Here is a 15919-nt window from a genome sequence, read left to right as displayed (position 1 = left end):
ATTATCATAAGGGCAAAGGGAGAGGGAGGGGGAAGGGAAGGCTGGCTTGTCCCTGCCAGATATCTCTATCGGAAAACCTTCCAAAGCGAGAACAATGTATTGTCATTTGCAAATACGCCCCATACAACAAACAGAGTAAGGCATTTGGTGTGGAGCTGGTCTCCAGCCCTGCCTGCCGAGCAGCTGGGCAAAAGCATCACACCAAACACCTCATCCCAGCTCGTTGTAGCACCTCGAACACCTCAGACTCCCGAGTCCGCAGGCTGGGCTCTCCCACCCCTCCCGAGGCGTGGCTGTTCCATGGGAGCAGAGGACTCTGGGCGCAGGGCTGCGGCCGCACGTGGCAGCGCTGCAAGGCAGGTATGCACGGGACTGCCAGGAGACCTGGGGCCGGGCTGGGGAAAGGCAGGACAGCCTGGTGACGCTGGTGTTACCTGGGACATACCCTGGGAAAGGGCAGCACCGCCAGCCCCATCACCCAGAGGGACTTCTTGAGGATCCCCATTTTCCCTGGAGGAAAGCATACATCCGTTTGTAACCAAAGCCTGTCCAAACACCTACCAACCAAAGAGTCACCAGTGAAAGTATCCAAAAGGGAATCACAAGGAATAGTTACTGCTTTTTTCCATATTAACTTCAGCAAAAAATAGATAATTTCCCCAAACCAGCAAAAACAGAAAGAGAGCACCGTGGTGCCCAGAAAAGTCCTAATCAGCTCAAATCACCAGTAGTGATGCCACCCTACCAATAGTTCATGCCAGAGTGGCTCTGATCCCTTTCCCCAGGAAGGATTGTGAGCAGCATGGCCCATTTTGGAGCTCACAGGTTGGATGAAGCCTCTGGGTGCTCAGTCAGAGGGGAGCATTGCTCTGCAGGCCAGAGACACCCACATTGACAGTCTCTAGCTCTAGACACCCTGAAAGCTGACCAAAGAAATGCAGCAAAAGGATCTTTAAACACTGTAACAACAAATTCATCACTAAACTCCCCATCAAAATATTTCTCAAGAGATCCTACCCTGGTTTTCCATTCCTTATGGAAGAGTAGCAAGGTCACTGCGATACTCTCAGTGTTCTCTTTGAGTTTTAAAAGGCAAGAAAGAAAGAGAAAATTCAGCAGTCTTCTTGGATGTGGGAGTAGGGTTTAAATTGAGCTTTTCAGAGTCACAGTACAGTACATGGATGGAAATGCATTAGAGTCCAACACCATCACTGCAGGGGACAGGAGTCTGAGACGTAAGGGGGAATACAAAATTGGATCCTCACTCACAGGTGACCTGCTGTTGGCACTGAAAAAGCTTTTAATTGCTCAGAACACACTGTTTGGGGGAGTCCCATCACAGAGCTGGGTAAGGCAAACTCACAGAACTCAAGCCATGCCAGAGTTTGTTAAAAGGAGGATTTCTGGCTGCCAGCAACAAGCTCTGGCTTTGCAACAAAAGTAAACTAACACCTCCATCAGTTCAGCATGCTGAAAAAAAGCAGATCTCCTGTGCTTGCCACCAAGCTCCTCACCAGCCCTGTTCCGGATTGTATCCATGGAGCTTTACTGCTGAACTAAACAGCTCGATAGAAAGAGTACAACTGTAGTTCACTTTGAACAACGAACAACCAATTCCCTACAAAAAAACAATTAAAAAAAAAAAAAAATCTCACCCCAGCAAAACCCACATTCTGCAAAATATTACTATTACCAAACAAAACTTCAATTCATTTGTTAGCTGAAGGGTTTTTCAGGCTTTTAGGTTTTTTTGTGGTGTGGGGTTATTTTTTATTTGGTTTTTTTGATTTTTGTTTTGTTTTGTTTTTTGGAGGTTTTTAAAATTTTTTTTTAATTCAGTTTCTCTTTTTTTGGGGGGGAGGGGGAGGGCATAGGAAGAGGGGAGGGTTGTTGTTTTGTTTTAACAGTAGCTCCCAAACATTGTCACACCTTTTTGCAGACTGCTTTTTTTTTTTGGACTGGTTTGTCTTTGCTCCCACATCTCTACTTTTCATTTTGCAACAATTAAAACATGATAAAAAAAAAAAATCAATGGCCCAACAATCTCCATATTAGAAATGAGATGAATGCTTGCTGGGTTCCAATCCTAAGAACAAAAAACTCCTAACTACTCTACCCAAAACATCTAAGTGCAGCTTTGTTGGTCCTCTAGTTCTCTGCAGAGGTATAACCCCTGCACCGCTCTCCTCTTCTTCAGAAGTGAAAACTCTTTGAATGCCGGTGCAACCACTTACTAATGCTGAATTTGCTATGCTATGCATTATTAATTCACTGCCCCAGGCCTGAGAAGCAATAGATAAAGGTTTTCTAAGCACATCTGCAGTGGAAGAGAGAAGGTGAGCTAACAAGAACAATGCAGGTTTCCAGCAGGAGTCTCAGTTCCAGTTTCGATGTCTTCACAACCCAGTTTAATCCACACAATACACAGAGTGAACAGGATGTTTAGGGAAGCAGATAATATCTGCTTTGGAGACTATGTACAGTTATTTTCTCACTAGAGATAACTGATAGGATGTCATAGCACCTGGTCTCACATCAGAGATAAGCCCCCAGGAGGTACACCCTCACTGTGCTTTCACATGATGATAGGATGATTTAGGGGATGCAGAAATCCCCATAAGCCTGCACAAAGGCTTTCTTTTCAGATCAAGCAATTGCTTCAACAAAAAGTCTCACGCTTTCCCCAAGCCTACAGGAATACACAATATGTTCCATTTAGTCAATTGCTAAAACCCAAAGCTCATAACACCATACCCTAAAATCTCTACTTTCAAGGTATCTTTCTCCCTCTACCCCACTTCCAGCATTTCAGCTGGGTTTCCTAAAGAAATGAGTTATGTGTAATTCCAGAGTATTATCTGTAGTGGATTTTGAACATTTTAGGCAACAAGAAGTTTGACCATTATAGGTACATTAGAAAATATTAAACTATCACAACTTTCACAAGACAGGGACAAGGAAGCCCCCTTTTCATACCCCCTCCAATGTTAGGGATTTCTCATCAGAAAGGTTTTCAGTTACTCATACCTTATTAGTCAGAAGGAAACCTGGAGGCATCACAGCAGGTTAAAATGTCCTCTTCTTATGGAGCTCTCTACTCAGATCCTGTTTCTATGCTCAGGTCAGCCCTAAAGACCAGCTAACAAACTTTCTTTCAGCAACTCCCTCTCACCCTTTAATAATTTCAGACTGATTGCCAGTAGCCTTTCTATGGTCACACCAGAGCAATTGCAGCTCCCAGCACGTGCAGAAGCAGGTGCAGATGCTGCTAGACTCAATTACAGTATCAATGAATAGGTGGGGATCTATTTGCATTTAAAAAAAAAAAAAAAAAAAAAGAAAGTTTAATACTTAAAAGTTTTTCTAGATTATTTTCTAGACAACAGTTTTGTTGCACAATTTTACAGCATTATCTCCCACCCACTGAATTTGATGGAAAATCTACCTTTGCATGTACAAGTAGCTTTACTGAGACACTGTAAGAGGAAGTAATTTGGTTTACAATTTCTCTAACAAGAATATCTGGACTGTGAAATGGAGTGTTCATGGTAAATAAAATGTTTCACTGCACTTTGTAAAATAGATATTATTTAATATCCTGGTCTTTGTATTTTCCTTCTACAAAGAATGTTGCCTTTGACCAACACCTAGAAGCACTGGGGTGGGTTTGCTAAAGCAAAGCACTGCATGAGGCTCTCAGCTGCCATAGATTGACACAGATTTCAAATGGCAGACACCTGCATTTTCCAGCAGAGGAGCTGGCACAGATTTGGGGCTATCATTTCAGATATAAGTATAGACAGTTGGTGTAAAAGGCAGGTGTCTATATTTGAGTTAATCAGTTTATGCTTTCTGTAGAGCAGAGAGAGAAACAAGCCACAGCACAGGGTGATTTATCTGACCTCCCTTAGCACTCCTGAACTAATATGAATCACACCCTAGACAAACATGTTTCTTTCCAATAATTGTAAAAAGAAGTAGAGATGCCTAAATTGAAAAAGAATGCCTCATTTTTATAGCTCTAATATGAAGTATGTTGAATCCTGACTGCTGTGCCTGTGTTATACTAAAAACACAGCATTTCTTCTGCAAGGATATTATAGATGTGGTAAGCTTCCTACAGGTAAATAAGAGAAAGAAATCAGGTTGAGTGGAAGAATACTCTAAAATTGACCCTAAGTGCTTGAAGTGAGTAAGGATTTTCCAACACAAAGTAGATAATTATGGCCATGCCACTGAAAGTGGGATTTGAATGGAAGAAGAAAAAAAAAAGTGGTGGTTTGTTTTTTTTTTTCAACTCTAAAAGTTTTGTACCCTTTATAAAATTGGCTGGGCAAAGAAAGACTGAAGAGTATGTTTAGTCTTCTGAGCAGATCAATGCTCCTTGGTGAGGAAGAGTGCTTTGTGCAGGCATGTAAGAGCAGATGAAATGAATGCAAAGGAAGAATAAAGTATTGCAGATTCAAACAGTCGGATCGTTTACCCCCTGTGCAGAGGCTTAAGTGCATCCATAAGGAAAGAGCCGGAAGTGATTTAGGTCAGACTAAAGCTATCATGAATACAGGACTTCTGTACTAGTTCTGCCTTTAAGAAAAATAGACATCTATGCAAGATACTATACCCAGGCAAGCTATGCCCTTAGTAACCCTCAGGATAATTTCAGGGTTATGAAAATTCCAGCGAACATCAAAAGATTCAATACATCTATTGAGACTAGAGCTTGCTCAAATTTTTTTTTTTATTGTTTAGAAAACAGCCTGGAAATTTTACAAGCATGGGATTTTTTTCCCACAAGGTGGGAAAAAACCCCTGCATTTAATTTACTTCAACATCACCACTGTAAATGTATTTTGTTAAGGAGAGGACTTGAAATTATTAATTTAAAAAAAACAAAGGAAAAGCATGTTCATCTTTCTGTTCTCTGTACATGTTCAGTTTCACAACTGTTACTGCTCAGAAATAGCTCTACTGACACTGATGAGAGAATTTCACGTGCTGTGAGTGAGCTCTGCAAGTTTGTAGGATGTGTGTAGGCCTGATTTGCAAATGCTAACTATTGTGACTTAAGAAAAAAAATTTCAAAGGTTTCCATTTGGAGCTGCAAGTTCAAACCATTTCATTTCATAAACAAAACTAACTTTGAGATAGAAGAAGCAGCAAAACACAAACTTCTTTTTTGTTTATTTACATTCCCCTCTAATATATATATATATATATATTTTTTTTTTACTTAATGTGGTAAAAGGCAAAATGAATACTCTATGCCAAGTTTCAGACACGTATGAAATTCCAAGGCTTATTATGTTATTAAGCTTCTGAAATAAGGATTTATATTTATAAAAAAAGTGCCGACACAACCTGAACTCTGAGCAGTGGTAATGCCACTACCAAGAGCATGGTTCCCATGCAATGTGAACAGCCCAGACTACCTTAGCCTAATAAAATGAAAGATTTGAAACAGAGGAAATAATTTCCAAGAATCATATTTCTTGATTTGCAGTCACATTTGGGTTTAAAAGATGGGAAAACGTGAATCTATTTATATATTCTCGAGTTACACCCACAAAATAGGATCCCAGAGAAATTCTCACAAACAGGGTTTGCAAGAATACAGCAGAAGTGTGTGTAGGTAGATGTGGGTGACTGGATGGATTATGTATGTAATCAACATGTAATGCTCTGTAATACTGAAAATAATAAATTGTTGTGAAGGGGTAAGGGTGGAAAGTGCATTTTACATGGATTATCTGCCCTAGTTCCTGTTCTTATTTTTGGAAAGCAATCAGCTCTTCGTGAGAACTCAGCACCACGCTGAGCCACCCTGGGGCTTTTCATGGCCCAGCCCTTCACTTTGCATTATCATCTGTTAGCAGCCACATCCTGTGCAGACTGATTCATTACAGCCAAGAAAGGCTGCGAGAACAGGAGACCCTCTGAACCCTGAGGTCTGAAATCACACTAACATACTTCTCTCGGTACACTATATAAAATAAAACAAAACTACTTTTTCAAAGGCATTGCCACTCATTTTGGTAATTATTCCAAATAAAAGCTTATTTTAAGACAATATGTTATTTTAACTCAAGTTCCTTGCAAATCACTGTTACTTGAAAACACTCATATGCCTATTTTGGAAGACCATATGTTCATCCCAATTTAATTCAGACATAAAATCAAATAATTTTGACCACTTTTGCTGAATAGCTATGGTCAAACTGAAACAAAAATCAGGTAATCATAAACTGATACAGTTTATGAATATTTATTAATTGATGTATATGAAATACATTATTATTTTCAACTATGGTAATATTTTTGTTTTCTGTGAAGCTGAAGTGCATGCAGATGCAGATAATCCAGTATGTCGAACTTGTATTTTTTAACTCTAAAATACATTACTTTTGAAACAGTATGATTTCCTGATGCATAACTATTGAACACAAATATGTTGCAAGTCAATTGAAAAATCTGAATTAGTGTCACAGTTTATTACTTTCCATTTCACTATGTTTCTAAATGTCCTAATATCTCACAATAGTTTTAAGTATGAATTTAAATGTAAGAACAACTACAAGATTCTTGTTTTACACATAGATGAAGAAACTTCAGAGATAAAATGGCCAACAAATAGTGGCTGGGCTGGATGTACTAATCTTCAGTCTTAAACTTTCAGTTTCCTGCATTAACTCTGGGACTTTAAATTACATTCTTTGATGTATCTGTTTTAAAGTTGCAATGTACACCTGAGTCTTTGTACAGAATCTTTTCTGTCTCCTCTCATGATTACAGCAATAGCAGGACATAAGCAAACTTTGTATATAAGCCAGTTCTATGAGAGAGTGGCAGAAACACAATTGCTGAACCATGCAGAAACACAGTTTGCTGGTACCAGTACTACCATAGCAAGCAGTGAGGGATGTGTATTGATGTGGCAATAGGAGAGCTGTCAGAAAGCATCAGTGTGGGTGCAGTCCATGAATCCCATTTGTCTCCTGTGTAACATGACTGATTACAGCTAAATTACAGTGACTTTAAATGTACAAGTCAAATTTCTAAGCTAATTAAAATCAGGGAGGCTAGTACTTATAAGGTTAGCAAAATTCAGCTCCCATACAACATACAGCATAATCAAGAACAATGGGATATATATATATATATATCTCATATATATATATATGATTTAAATAGAAATTCATTGGCTGGAGTTCAAGGGAAACAGTGCTACTAATAAACTATAGATTGCCATTTTACTGTATCCCTTATAACAGGAACCAAATGGGCATAGACTGTGTTTGCAGAGATATGGATATGTTTTCTAAAGAATCAAGGTTCTATTAGAAACTAAATTGACTCACAGAAACACCTCAAGACAACTGAAAACATACATCATAGATATATATATATATCCAGAAATACTGTGGAGACTTTACACCTTTTGTCTGCAATCTGTTGAAGGCATCTTAGAGGTCATCATGCAACTGGTGTCAAGAGAACAGCAGCCCATGCTTCAACAGCATACAAAAATTCTAAGATCAGCATAGTTCAGCTAATGTTAGAAACAAGAGGATATTTTTAGAAAATTTCCCTCTTTAAGGTCATCTTCATCCCGTTAAGCCTGCTTTACAAAAAGACTGGTTTTACTTAACCAAGTCACTAAAGGACAGGTGAACACGCTTTCCTGATCCTCTCCATTCACAAACTCATCCTTTTGACACCCAACTAAGTGATGTTCTAATATCAAAAATACCTGTTACAGCTTTCAAGGCAAATGACACTGAAACAGGAAAGGGATGAAAATGTTATGCTCCAAAGGAAATCATCCTAAATTATCAATCATAAACTGGTAACAGAGATAAGTGGTTACAGGGTTGGTGGTACCTCTGGACTACATGTAGGGTCTGAGGTATCAGGCTTCAGACCTTTACTTTGTCTGACCTAAATTCCACCATTCTGGTATTTTTAGAAAGAACCTTGAAATACAGCAGCTTGTGAGCCAGCCAGGAGCCCTCAGCACATTTAACAAGACTCAACAACCCTGCTAACTTTCTCTTTTGTCAATTGAGATTAAATGCAGTGATTAGGTGACTTTCTTAAATGAGGTATTGTTTCATTTCAGCAATAGGAAAGCTACAGTGTATAAAATAATAAAGATTTTTAACCAATTAAGCAGTCTAAAATCATATTGATCTCCCTAGGGCTCAATGTGTCTTGAAAAGCTAGGAAAACCCAACAGTTTCAAATCCTCTCTCCCTTCACACACCCCACAGCCAACAACTGTACTTGACCTTCTCCTTTCTAACTATTCTGTCATCTTTAGCTCTTAATTCTAGTGGAGCAGCTGTGTAAATATAGCCGGAACTAAGAAACCATAATCTTCAAAGCTCAGGGATTATACTCTCTTACTTTCCTGAGCTTTTTGCAAGCAGGTATTTAGCCTGGAAGTACTGTCTAGCCTCCCTTCCTACTTTTTTTGCCTTAGATTTTGGGTTTGCCTCTGAATAAAATCAGTGTGTGACTACTCAGCCCCGTGGGGAGCAGGCAGGCAGCATCACCCACTCACCCAGAGGCCCTGGGCTCACTCCCAGCCAGCACCAATAGAACGGGACACTGGCAGGAGGAAACTTAAGTCCTTCATTTGCTGTGTGGGTCTTTTGTCAGCTAGGTCTACAAAACTGCAATTTGTCTTCTTTACAGATGGTTTAAGAAGACTGACTAATGGTTCAAAGAAGGGCAAGGTACCAGCTATGTACTGGCCTTTTATTTTGTTCCCAGACAGGCAGGATGGCTGTGGGAGCCCACATGACAACCCCCAGCATCACCCTGCTGTGAAGCCAGGCTGTGTATTTCCCTTCAGTTTATTCACACAGCTTTGCAGTCTCATACTGCTCCTAAAAATAATCACAGACTGCAGAGCAGCATGAGGGGCAGGCCTTCACATACCTATGTCAGTCAGGATTAAGGAAAAAAAAAAAAAAAAAAGAGCTTTCCTCAACCCCCAGACTAAACAAACAGCACCCTACACATCCCTCCCAGCAGCAACAAAGGTTGTTTTGGCTTGGGGACACAAGCTATCAGAGTGGGCTGTAAACTGTGACCCTCTCAAAAGATGAGTCACCCACCAGTAAAGTGAAAACACTGATCCTAAAAGCACTGATTCATGCCTAGATTTCTCTCTCAGAAGTTAGGCAGCATTATGAGCACACATTTGCCAGCCTTCATGCACTGCAATCTGACAGCTGACTCATGACTGCATGTTAGGACTAGTGCCCTATATATGGTGGATGCAGGTCGACTATGTTTTACACACTCTGCCTTACCAAGTCCTTTGTAGCATCAATTTGTAGTATCTAAGTCCTCCCTCCATGTCAAGAATGACACTTACCTCTCAAAAACTTTCAGCCAGACACTAATTAACACTCTGCTATTAGTAAACAAATAATCCAAGATACAGATAACATCCCACCAAGGAGACAAAACTGCTTCACTCAGACCTGCTGAGGTCCAGAAGGGCTTACCTAGCCCCCACCTGACTGCTTCCAGCTCTTTGCTGGGCTGTGACCACAAAGTCCTGGGTAATGAACTCCTGCAGGCCCAGAGTGCTGTATCAAAGGCTACAGAAGCACCCAAGTCAGGCTGGGAACCATGGGCTGACTGTGGGTATTGCTTGCCACACAAAGGATCAATTGTGTCTCACTAAAACATGAAAATTTGAAGAGCAAAATGATTCACTTTTTTCCAAATATAAATACACATTCAGTACAATGCAACTTAAAAGTGATCTGAGACCCCGGAGCCTCATCATCCCGCAGTATTTTTCCTAGTTGAAACAGTCTGATGCTAACACACAGCTATGCAGCTAGAAAACAGAGATCCTGAAGGCTGGTTAACTGTGATTGCATGTGCATAAATAGCTGAGGCAATGCTATGCAAACTTTCATAAGCTAAAACAAGTGATAAGGTGACAAGACCTTATAGCTTGTTCAATAGCACCAATCCAGATGCAATTCCTTACCTCCTTAGAGAAGCAGGTTAGGATAAGTCACCTGAAATCTTGAAGAACAGTGTTCATGTGTAGCCCTTTGAGCAAAAAGTATTTTCAATTTAAGATTTCTAACTCCAGCATTGTAACAAAATGACACCTGCTTATTCAGTTACTCTGAAGATTTTCTTACATACCAGTGTTTAGGCCAGAACTGACAATTCATCATATGGAAAAATGTGATCCACGTCTGGTAGGACCGTGTCAGCAGGTACTCGATCAGTTCAGATACTGAATGCTCTCCTGCAATCGTTGTTTTGTTCATAGTTGGAAGACTGTCATAGTAATACAAAACAGTTTCAGAGGTAAAGCTGCATTTGTACACTGTACTCTCAGGACTGTCACTGTAAAATTCCAGCAAAACAGTTCTAATACAGATAAAGGCATAGCTTAAAAGTCATCCCTAGAGTCTTCTACTTCAAGTCACTATTAACACAGTAAGAACCATGACATTTTAGAAACAGTACTCTCCACCTTCTCTCACTTTTCCCTCCAGAACGCTAGAGTACAGATCTGTCAAGTCTTTGTAATTAAAATCATTCACTGCTGTTTTTACGCATAGAAGAATTGAGGGAGACTACCACCAGATAAAACACTAGCATGTTTAATATGCAGAACAAAATAGTTGTTTTTTTTTTTTTTTCAAGCAGTATGCCTTTTCAACTATTCCCAATAGAAGCCTAATGAGTACTGAAAATGAAGCAATTAGTATTTGGTATGTTTGTTTACCTGGTACAAAAAGCCAGCCTGACATCTCACCTTCCTTAGCCTAGGAGTACATTGCATTCAATAGAAAGTATTAGCTAGATTATACCAGTTATACACCAAATTCATAGGACTCAACATCACCAATATAGCTTTTTCCTCAGGACTAAGAGCAACCTACATTTTGATGTGCCATCAGTTACATAAACAAAAATGAAAATATCAGCGTTTTGAGAGAGAGTATTCTGGTATTTGGGTATTCTAGTTCAAACTTAGCCGTTTTCATTTGCAGGCTAAACAAAGTTTTTCTTGTCTATGCTTGGGTCCTGAAACTAATTGGAAGCTTGCCGTATCAACACATTCTACTCATTGCTGTAACATCCCAGAAGAAAATTCACCCAAGGCTTAACTGCAGATGAATCCCTCAGAGAGCTTCAGATACACAAGGCTAAAGACATTAAATCACGTACCACCTGAGAGTACATGTGATATATGCCCAACATTGCCTATTAAGTGTTGCACATAACACAAAATAGGCTCAGTTATATACAAGATGCAAGAGCCATCACTTTGGAAAAGACTCATGGCAGCAGCTATTTCTTCCATGAATATAAAGACATACCATTGATCCAAAGTTTTCAATGAGATACCTCCAATTTCTAACATTGTGACATTTATAAGGCTCACCACATTTTAAGACTTTGATTATTCAACAGAAATACTGATTTGAATAACAGCAGAACTATGTGCACAGAGGTTGATAAGAATGTACCACTGCAGCACAACAAGTCAGACACCTCTCTGCAGGCTTGTTTTCAATTGTTTATTGAGGTTTAAGAAGTCATCCACATTTCTATAAATATAGACATTACTTGAGTAAGTGACTTACAATGTCACCAGTGCAGGTACATATATAACCAACATACAAAAGCTCCACTGGAAGCTACTTCAGTTTATTCAAAAAGGACCTAGATGTCATAAAAAAAACAAACAGCTGTCACTTTCAGTTATCAAAGACACTAAAGTGCATTTTTGGTTATCTCCTGGTCGAACAGCTGCTGGTTAAAAAGCTTGATTTTTTTTTTTTTCAACATAGCTAAATTACATCGATTGACATTCAGTTTGTAGCTGTCATCCTCCTGATACATGGCAGCAGGTAAGAAAAATGTATTACTTTGCTGGTTGAGAGGAGGAAATTGATTTTGCTAGTTTTTACATTTTTTTTTTTTAGTCTGGTATTTCCAACGAAAGTTTAACGATATTCTAACATTCTGATGTATTTCTACAGCACCACTAAACTTAGTCTTAAAAATCCAGGCTCTGCTTTAGCCCTTTTAATTGCTAACCAAGTATCTAAAGAGTCACTTGAAGCTCTGTACCAGTAAGAAAAACTACCCTCCCTTTTCTGTCAAGCACTATCCTGCCCAGTTAACACTGTTTGCACACTCTGTAAACAAGAACAGCTTAAAGCATAATTAAAGCAGAACACAGGCCCATCTTGAAAATCTTCTTCCCCTTTCCCTCCCCCCCCCGCCCCCGCCCCGGTAGTGTCTAATGTTTGAGTGTATAATGCATTATTACATTCCTAACCACAAAATACTGTAAGAGTCACAACAAAAAAGCATACGTTGTAAGTGACATAGCAATACCGCTTTAATAAAATGGGGTATTTTGGGGAGATACAAGATGTGCTCCGCTAATTTTAACTCCATCTTTACCTCATTGTAAGTATGTTATATTGCCAGGAAAGTCACCAATAGGGCAAAGAATGCTGCACTGGTTAGAACCACAGCAGCCATAGTTGTTCTTTATCTCCTTTACTGCAATTCATTGACTTTTGATTCTAGGAGAACATAGAACTCACCATTCAGAAATAAATTACTAATTTTGAGTAACAGTTTAAACCTGATTATCACTGTATAATGATGAATGGCTACTTCTAAAAAATAAAAACCTTATATACCAAAAAACATGCTATATGTTGAGAAACCACTTTGTCATGCTCCATCGTGTTGTTTACAGTTTTTACTTGTCAAAGTCTTTCTTTTACCAGTTGAAGAATACACAGCACTTAAAATTTCAAGTGTTTGAACTGATCATGATTCAATTTCAAAAAGTGCCAAATTAAAAAAACCTGCACATGTAGCCAAGCTCTCATAAAAATCCTCAAACAAGGTAAAAAAAAACAGCCTCAACGAAATTATGGGTTACTAGCTTCATACATGTTTTTAAAGCTGTATAATGTTCACCTAAGCACTCCACTTACGAGCATCGGAAGTTTGAAAACACAGAACACCTTCAATGCAAATTGCTTGCAGAGGGCACCCTCAAACATATGACTACAACACTAAGCAGAAAACCCTCATTTTATTTGGCTATTTAGACATCCATGTCACATATACCCACCCATCCATCTCCTGATAGCATTACATCATCTATTAGGGCTTCTGAAATAATACAGAGCCAAAAAACTCAGAAGAGACTAGTTAAAAAAAAAAAAATCCACAACTGCACAGCCTTCCTGCACACAGCAAGGTTGTGCAACTGATTGTTCAACGTAACTAAGCTTAACGGCATCCAAACAGGCAGGCCTGGGTTTGGAAGCTGTCTTACGTCAAATTTTGACCATGTAACTACTCTAAAATAGAAAGGTCAAAAAAAAAAAAAGCTCATCTCTTCTTTTTCTGCTGCCTCAACATTTTCCTTCGCTTAATTATCATATCATGTAGCTTCTCCAGTCCCTCTTTAAGTCCGTCTCCAATGATTGCACAGGTAGGCTGCAAATGCCAGGGTGTTGAAGAACTCAGCTCGCTCATTGCTAACATTTTCTCTATTTCAGAAAGGGAGAGGGAGTTCCTCAGGTCCTGCTTGTTAGCAATGATAAGGACAGGCACTCCTTGATTCTCAGATATCCTAGTAATCTTATGTAGTTCTGTTTTGGCCTCCTCCATCCTCTCAACGTCGACAGAGTCCACCACAAACACGATGCCATCGGTGCACCTTGTGTACGACTTCCACAGCGGCCTCAGCTTCTCCTGGCCGCCCACATCCCAGAAGTGGAAAGTGACCGTCTTCGAGTTGCCCAGCGTCACTTTGATTTTCTCCGTGTTAAATCCTTTAGTGGGGACAGTGTTGACGAACTCATTGAACTGCAGTCTGTAGAGCACCGTCGTCTTCCCAGCGCAGTCCAGCCCCAGGATGACGATGTGAAAGCTCTGGAAGGAAGGCAGGCTGGAGAGGATCGGCGTCTGGTCCGAGAGTCCATTCCCCATTGCCAGAAGGGAAGGTGACAGCAGGCTGCCACGAGCAGAGGCGGCTCCCGCGGCTGCGCTCGGATCCTGCCAACGACACAGGCGGCGTTACAGCCCGCTCCGCCAGCACCGGGGCTGCGCGGCCGCAACGCGCCGGCCACGGCGCCGCCGCCTCGACTGCGGGGGCGGCCGCGGGCAGCGCTACGCGGAACGCCACACGTCCCCCGCCCCGCCCGGCGGCCGCGGCCGCTCCCGGCACTGCGGCTCGCCCGGCACCTGCGGGCCCGCCGCCCCTCGCCGCACCCCAAGCCTACCGCTGCTCCCTCAGCGCGGGGAGGGGCGCGCTGCCCGCGACCCCATGTCCACGCGCCGCCGCTGCTCCCTCGGCCGCTTCTGCTGCGGCTCCCGCTGCTGCTCTCGCAGTCGCTCCTGCTGTGGCTCCCGCAGTCGCTCCCGCTACTGCTGCGGCTCCGGCTGCCGCAGTTGCTGCTGCGGCTCCCGCTCCGCTAGTGCCGCTCCCGCCGCTGGCGCCGCCGCCCGCGCCACTCTCCCCTGCATCTGGTGGTGGGGCACCTCCCAGCGCGCGCCTAGCCCCGCGCGCCCCTCCCCGCGCTCTCCCATTGGCCGAGCCGCGCGCGGGGGGCGGGGAGCGAGCGGCGCTCCGCCTCGCCCATTGGCCGGGTATCGTACCGTCCGCAGCCGAGCGCTCCGGGCCGAGCGCGGCCGGAGGAAGGGGCCGCTCCCCGCCCACGCCCTGCCTTGAACGGCCCCCGCTCCTCCTTCTCCTCCCCGGGAGGCGGAGCCGCTGCCTCACGCGGGCCGCGCCCTCCGCCTACGGCCGCTCCCGCTCCCGCTACGACAGCCCCTCCGACTCGAGGCAACGGGCGGCAGCGCCCCTCCGGCGGCCCAGAGCCCCGCCCCTTCTGGGGAGAGCGCGCGCTCATTGGGCGCAGGTGCCGTCACTCCATCGCGGCCCCGCCCCCTGGGGGGCTGGCTCTGCGGTGCCCCGCCCCCTCTCCGGCAGAGGGCGCGCTCATTCGGTGTTGGTGCTGTCACTCTAGCGCGCCCCCTGCCGGCCCCGGTCGGTGCCTCCCCGCGCACCTGCGCCGCTGCCGGGAGCGCGCGGGCCGTGCCGCTCAGGGCCCCGGGAGCGCCCTCGGCACGGGCGGGCTCGGAGCTGCTTCTGAAATAAAAGTGCGCCGGCTCTGTGCTCTCGATGTACGTGCTGTATGTGCCTTTGGCCTGTCCCCGCGAAACCGGAGACAGAGACCGGGAGGGGCCGGGAATAACGTAGTGAATGACACCGTTCTGATGGACGCTTGGCGCACAGGGATGGCAGCAGTGCCCGGGTCTGAGTGAACACGCAGTGGTACCTGGCTAGGTTGCAAGAGATGTTTCCCACAGCACACAGATATGTTAAGTAATCCTGCATTTTCATATCTCAGGCTGATTTGAGCAGTGAAATGTTTCCCAGAACTAATAACGGCAGTCAATGTGTCCGATAACACATTTACTGTTTCCAGGGCATACAGGTGTTAGAGGAGGCCTGGAGGAGTATTTTGTCTCAGTTCTTGCTGCCGTACCATGGTTCTGTTCCTTCCCACTGCTCTGTTCACTTAGCACTTTTGTCACTGCAGTTTACATGCAGTTTAGCCCGTGTCGGATGTACCCTGGGCCAGTGTAAAATAGCACACAGAAGGAACAGAGCAGAGCATGCTACCAAAATCTTCATCTATAGTCCCTAGGTAAAAATTTAATAAATCAGTCTTTATGATAAAAGCATATGTTTAACTGTTAGCTAAAGCTGTTGTGCTACCTGTCCAAGTGCGTATTTTTCTGTACTCAGTATCATAATCATAGAATGGTTTGGGTGGGAAAGGCCTTTAAAGATAATCTAGTTACAGTCCCACTGCTGTGGGCAGGG

At 42.9% G+C, this 15919-nt stretch overlaps 1 protein-coding gene across 1 annotated transcript; it reads right to left on the bottom strand.

Moving 5' to 3' along the window:
- Positions 1-11552: 11552 nt before the first annotated feature.
- Positions 11553-14533, bottom strand: ARL4A (ADP ribosylation factor like GTPase 4A). Its single transcript, XM_053992896.1, has 2 exons — positions 14310-14533; positions 11553-14082 (listed from the first exon to the last, which is right to left on the bottom strand). Exon 2 carries the CDS (start codon positions 14014-14016, stop codon positions 13414-13416), a length of 603 nt encoding a protein of 200 aa, XP_053848871.1. The 5' UTR covers positions 14017-14082; positions 14310-14533; the 3' UTR covers positions 11553-13413.
- Between the last annotated feature and the right edge of the window lie 1386 nt (positions 14534-15919).

This window comes from Vidua macroura, chromosome 1 (assembly GCF_024509145.1).
Source record: "Vidua macroura isolate BioBank_ID:100142 chromosome 1, ASM2450914v1, whole genome shotgun sequence".
Classification (NCBI taxonomy): Eukaryota; Metazoa; Chordata; class Aves; order Passeriformes; family Viduidae; genus Vidua; species Vidua macroura.
The sequence above is the reverse complement of the archived record's forward strand: the minus strand, read 5'-3'. Positions and strand labels throughout refer to the sequence as shown.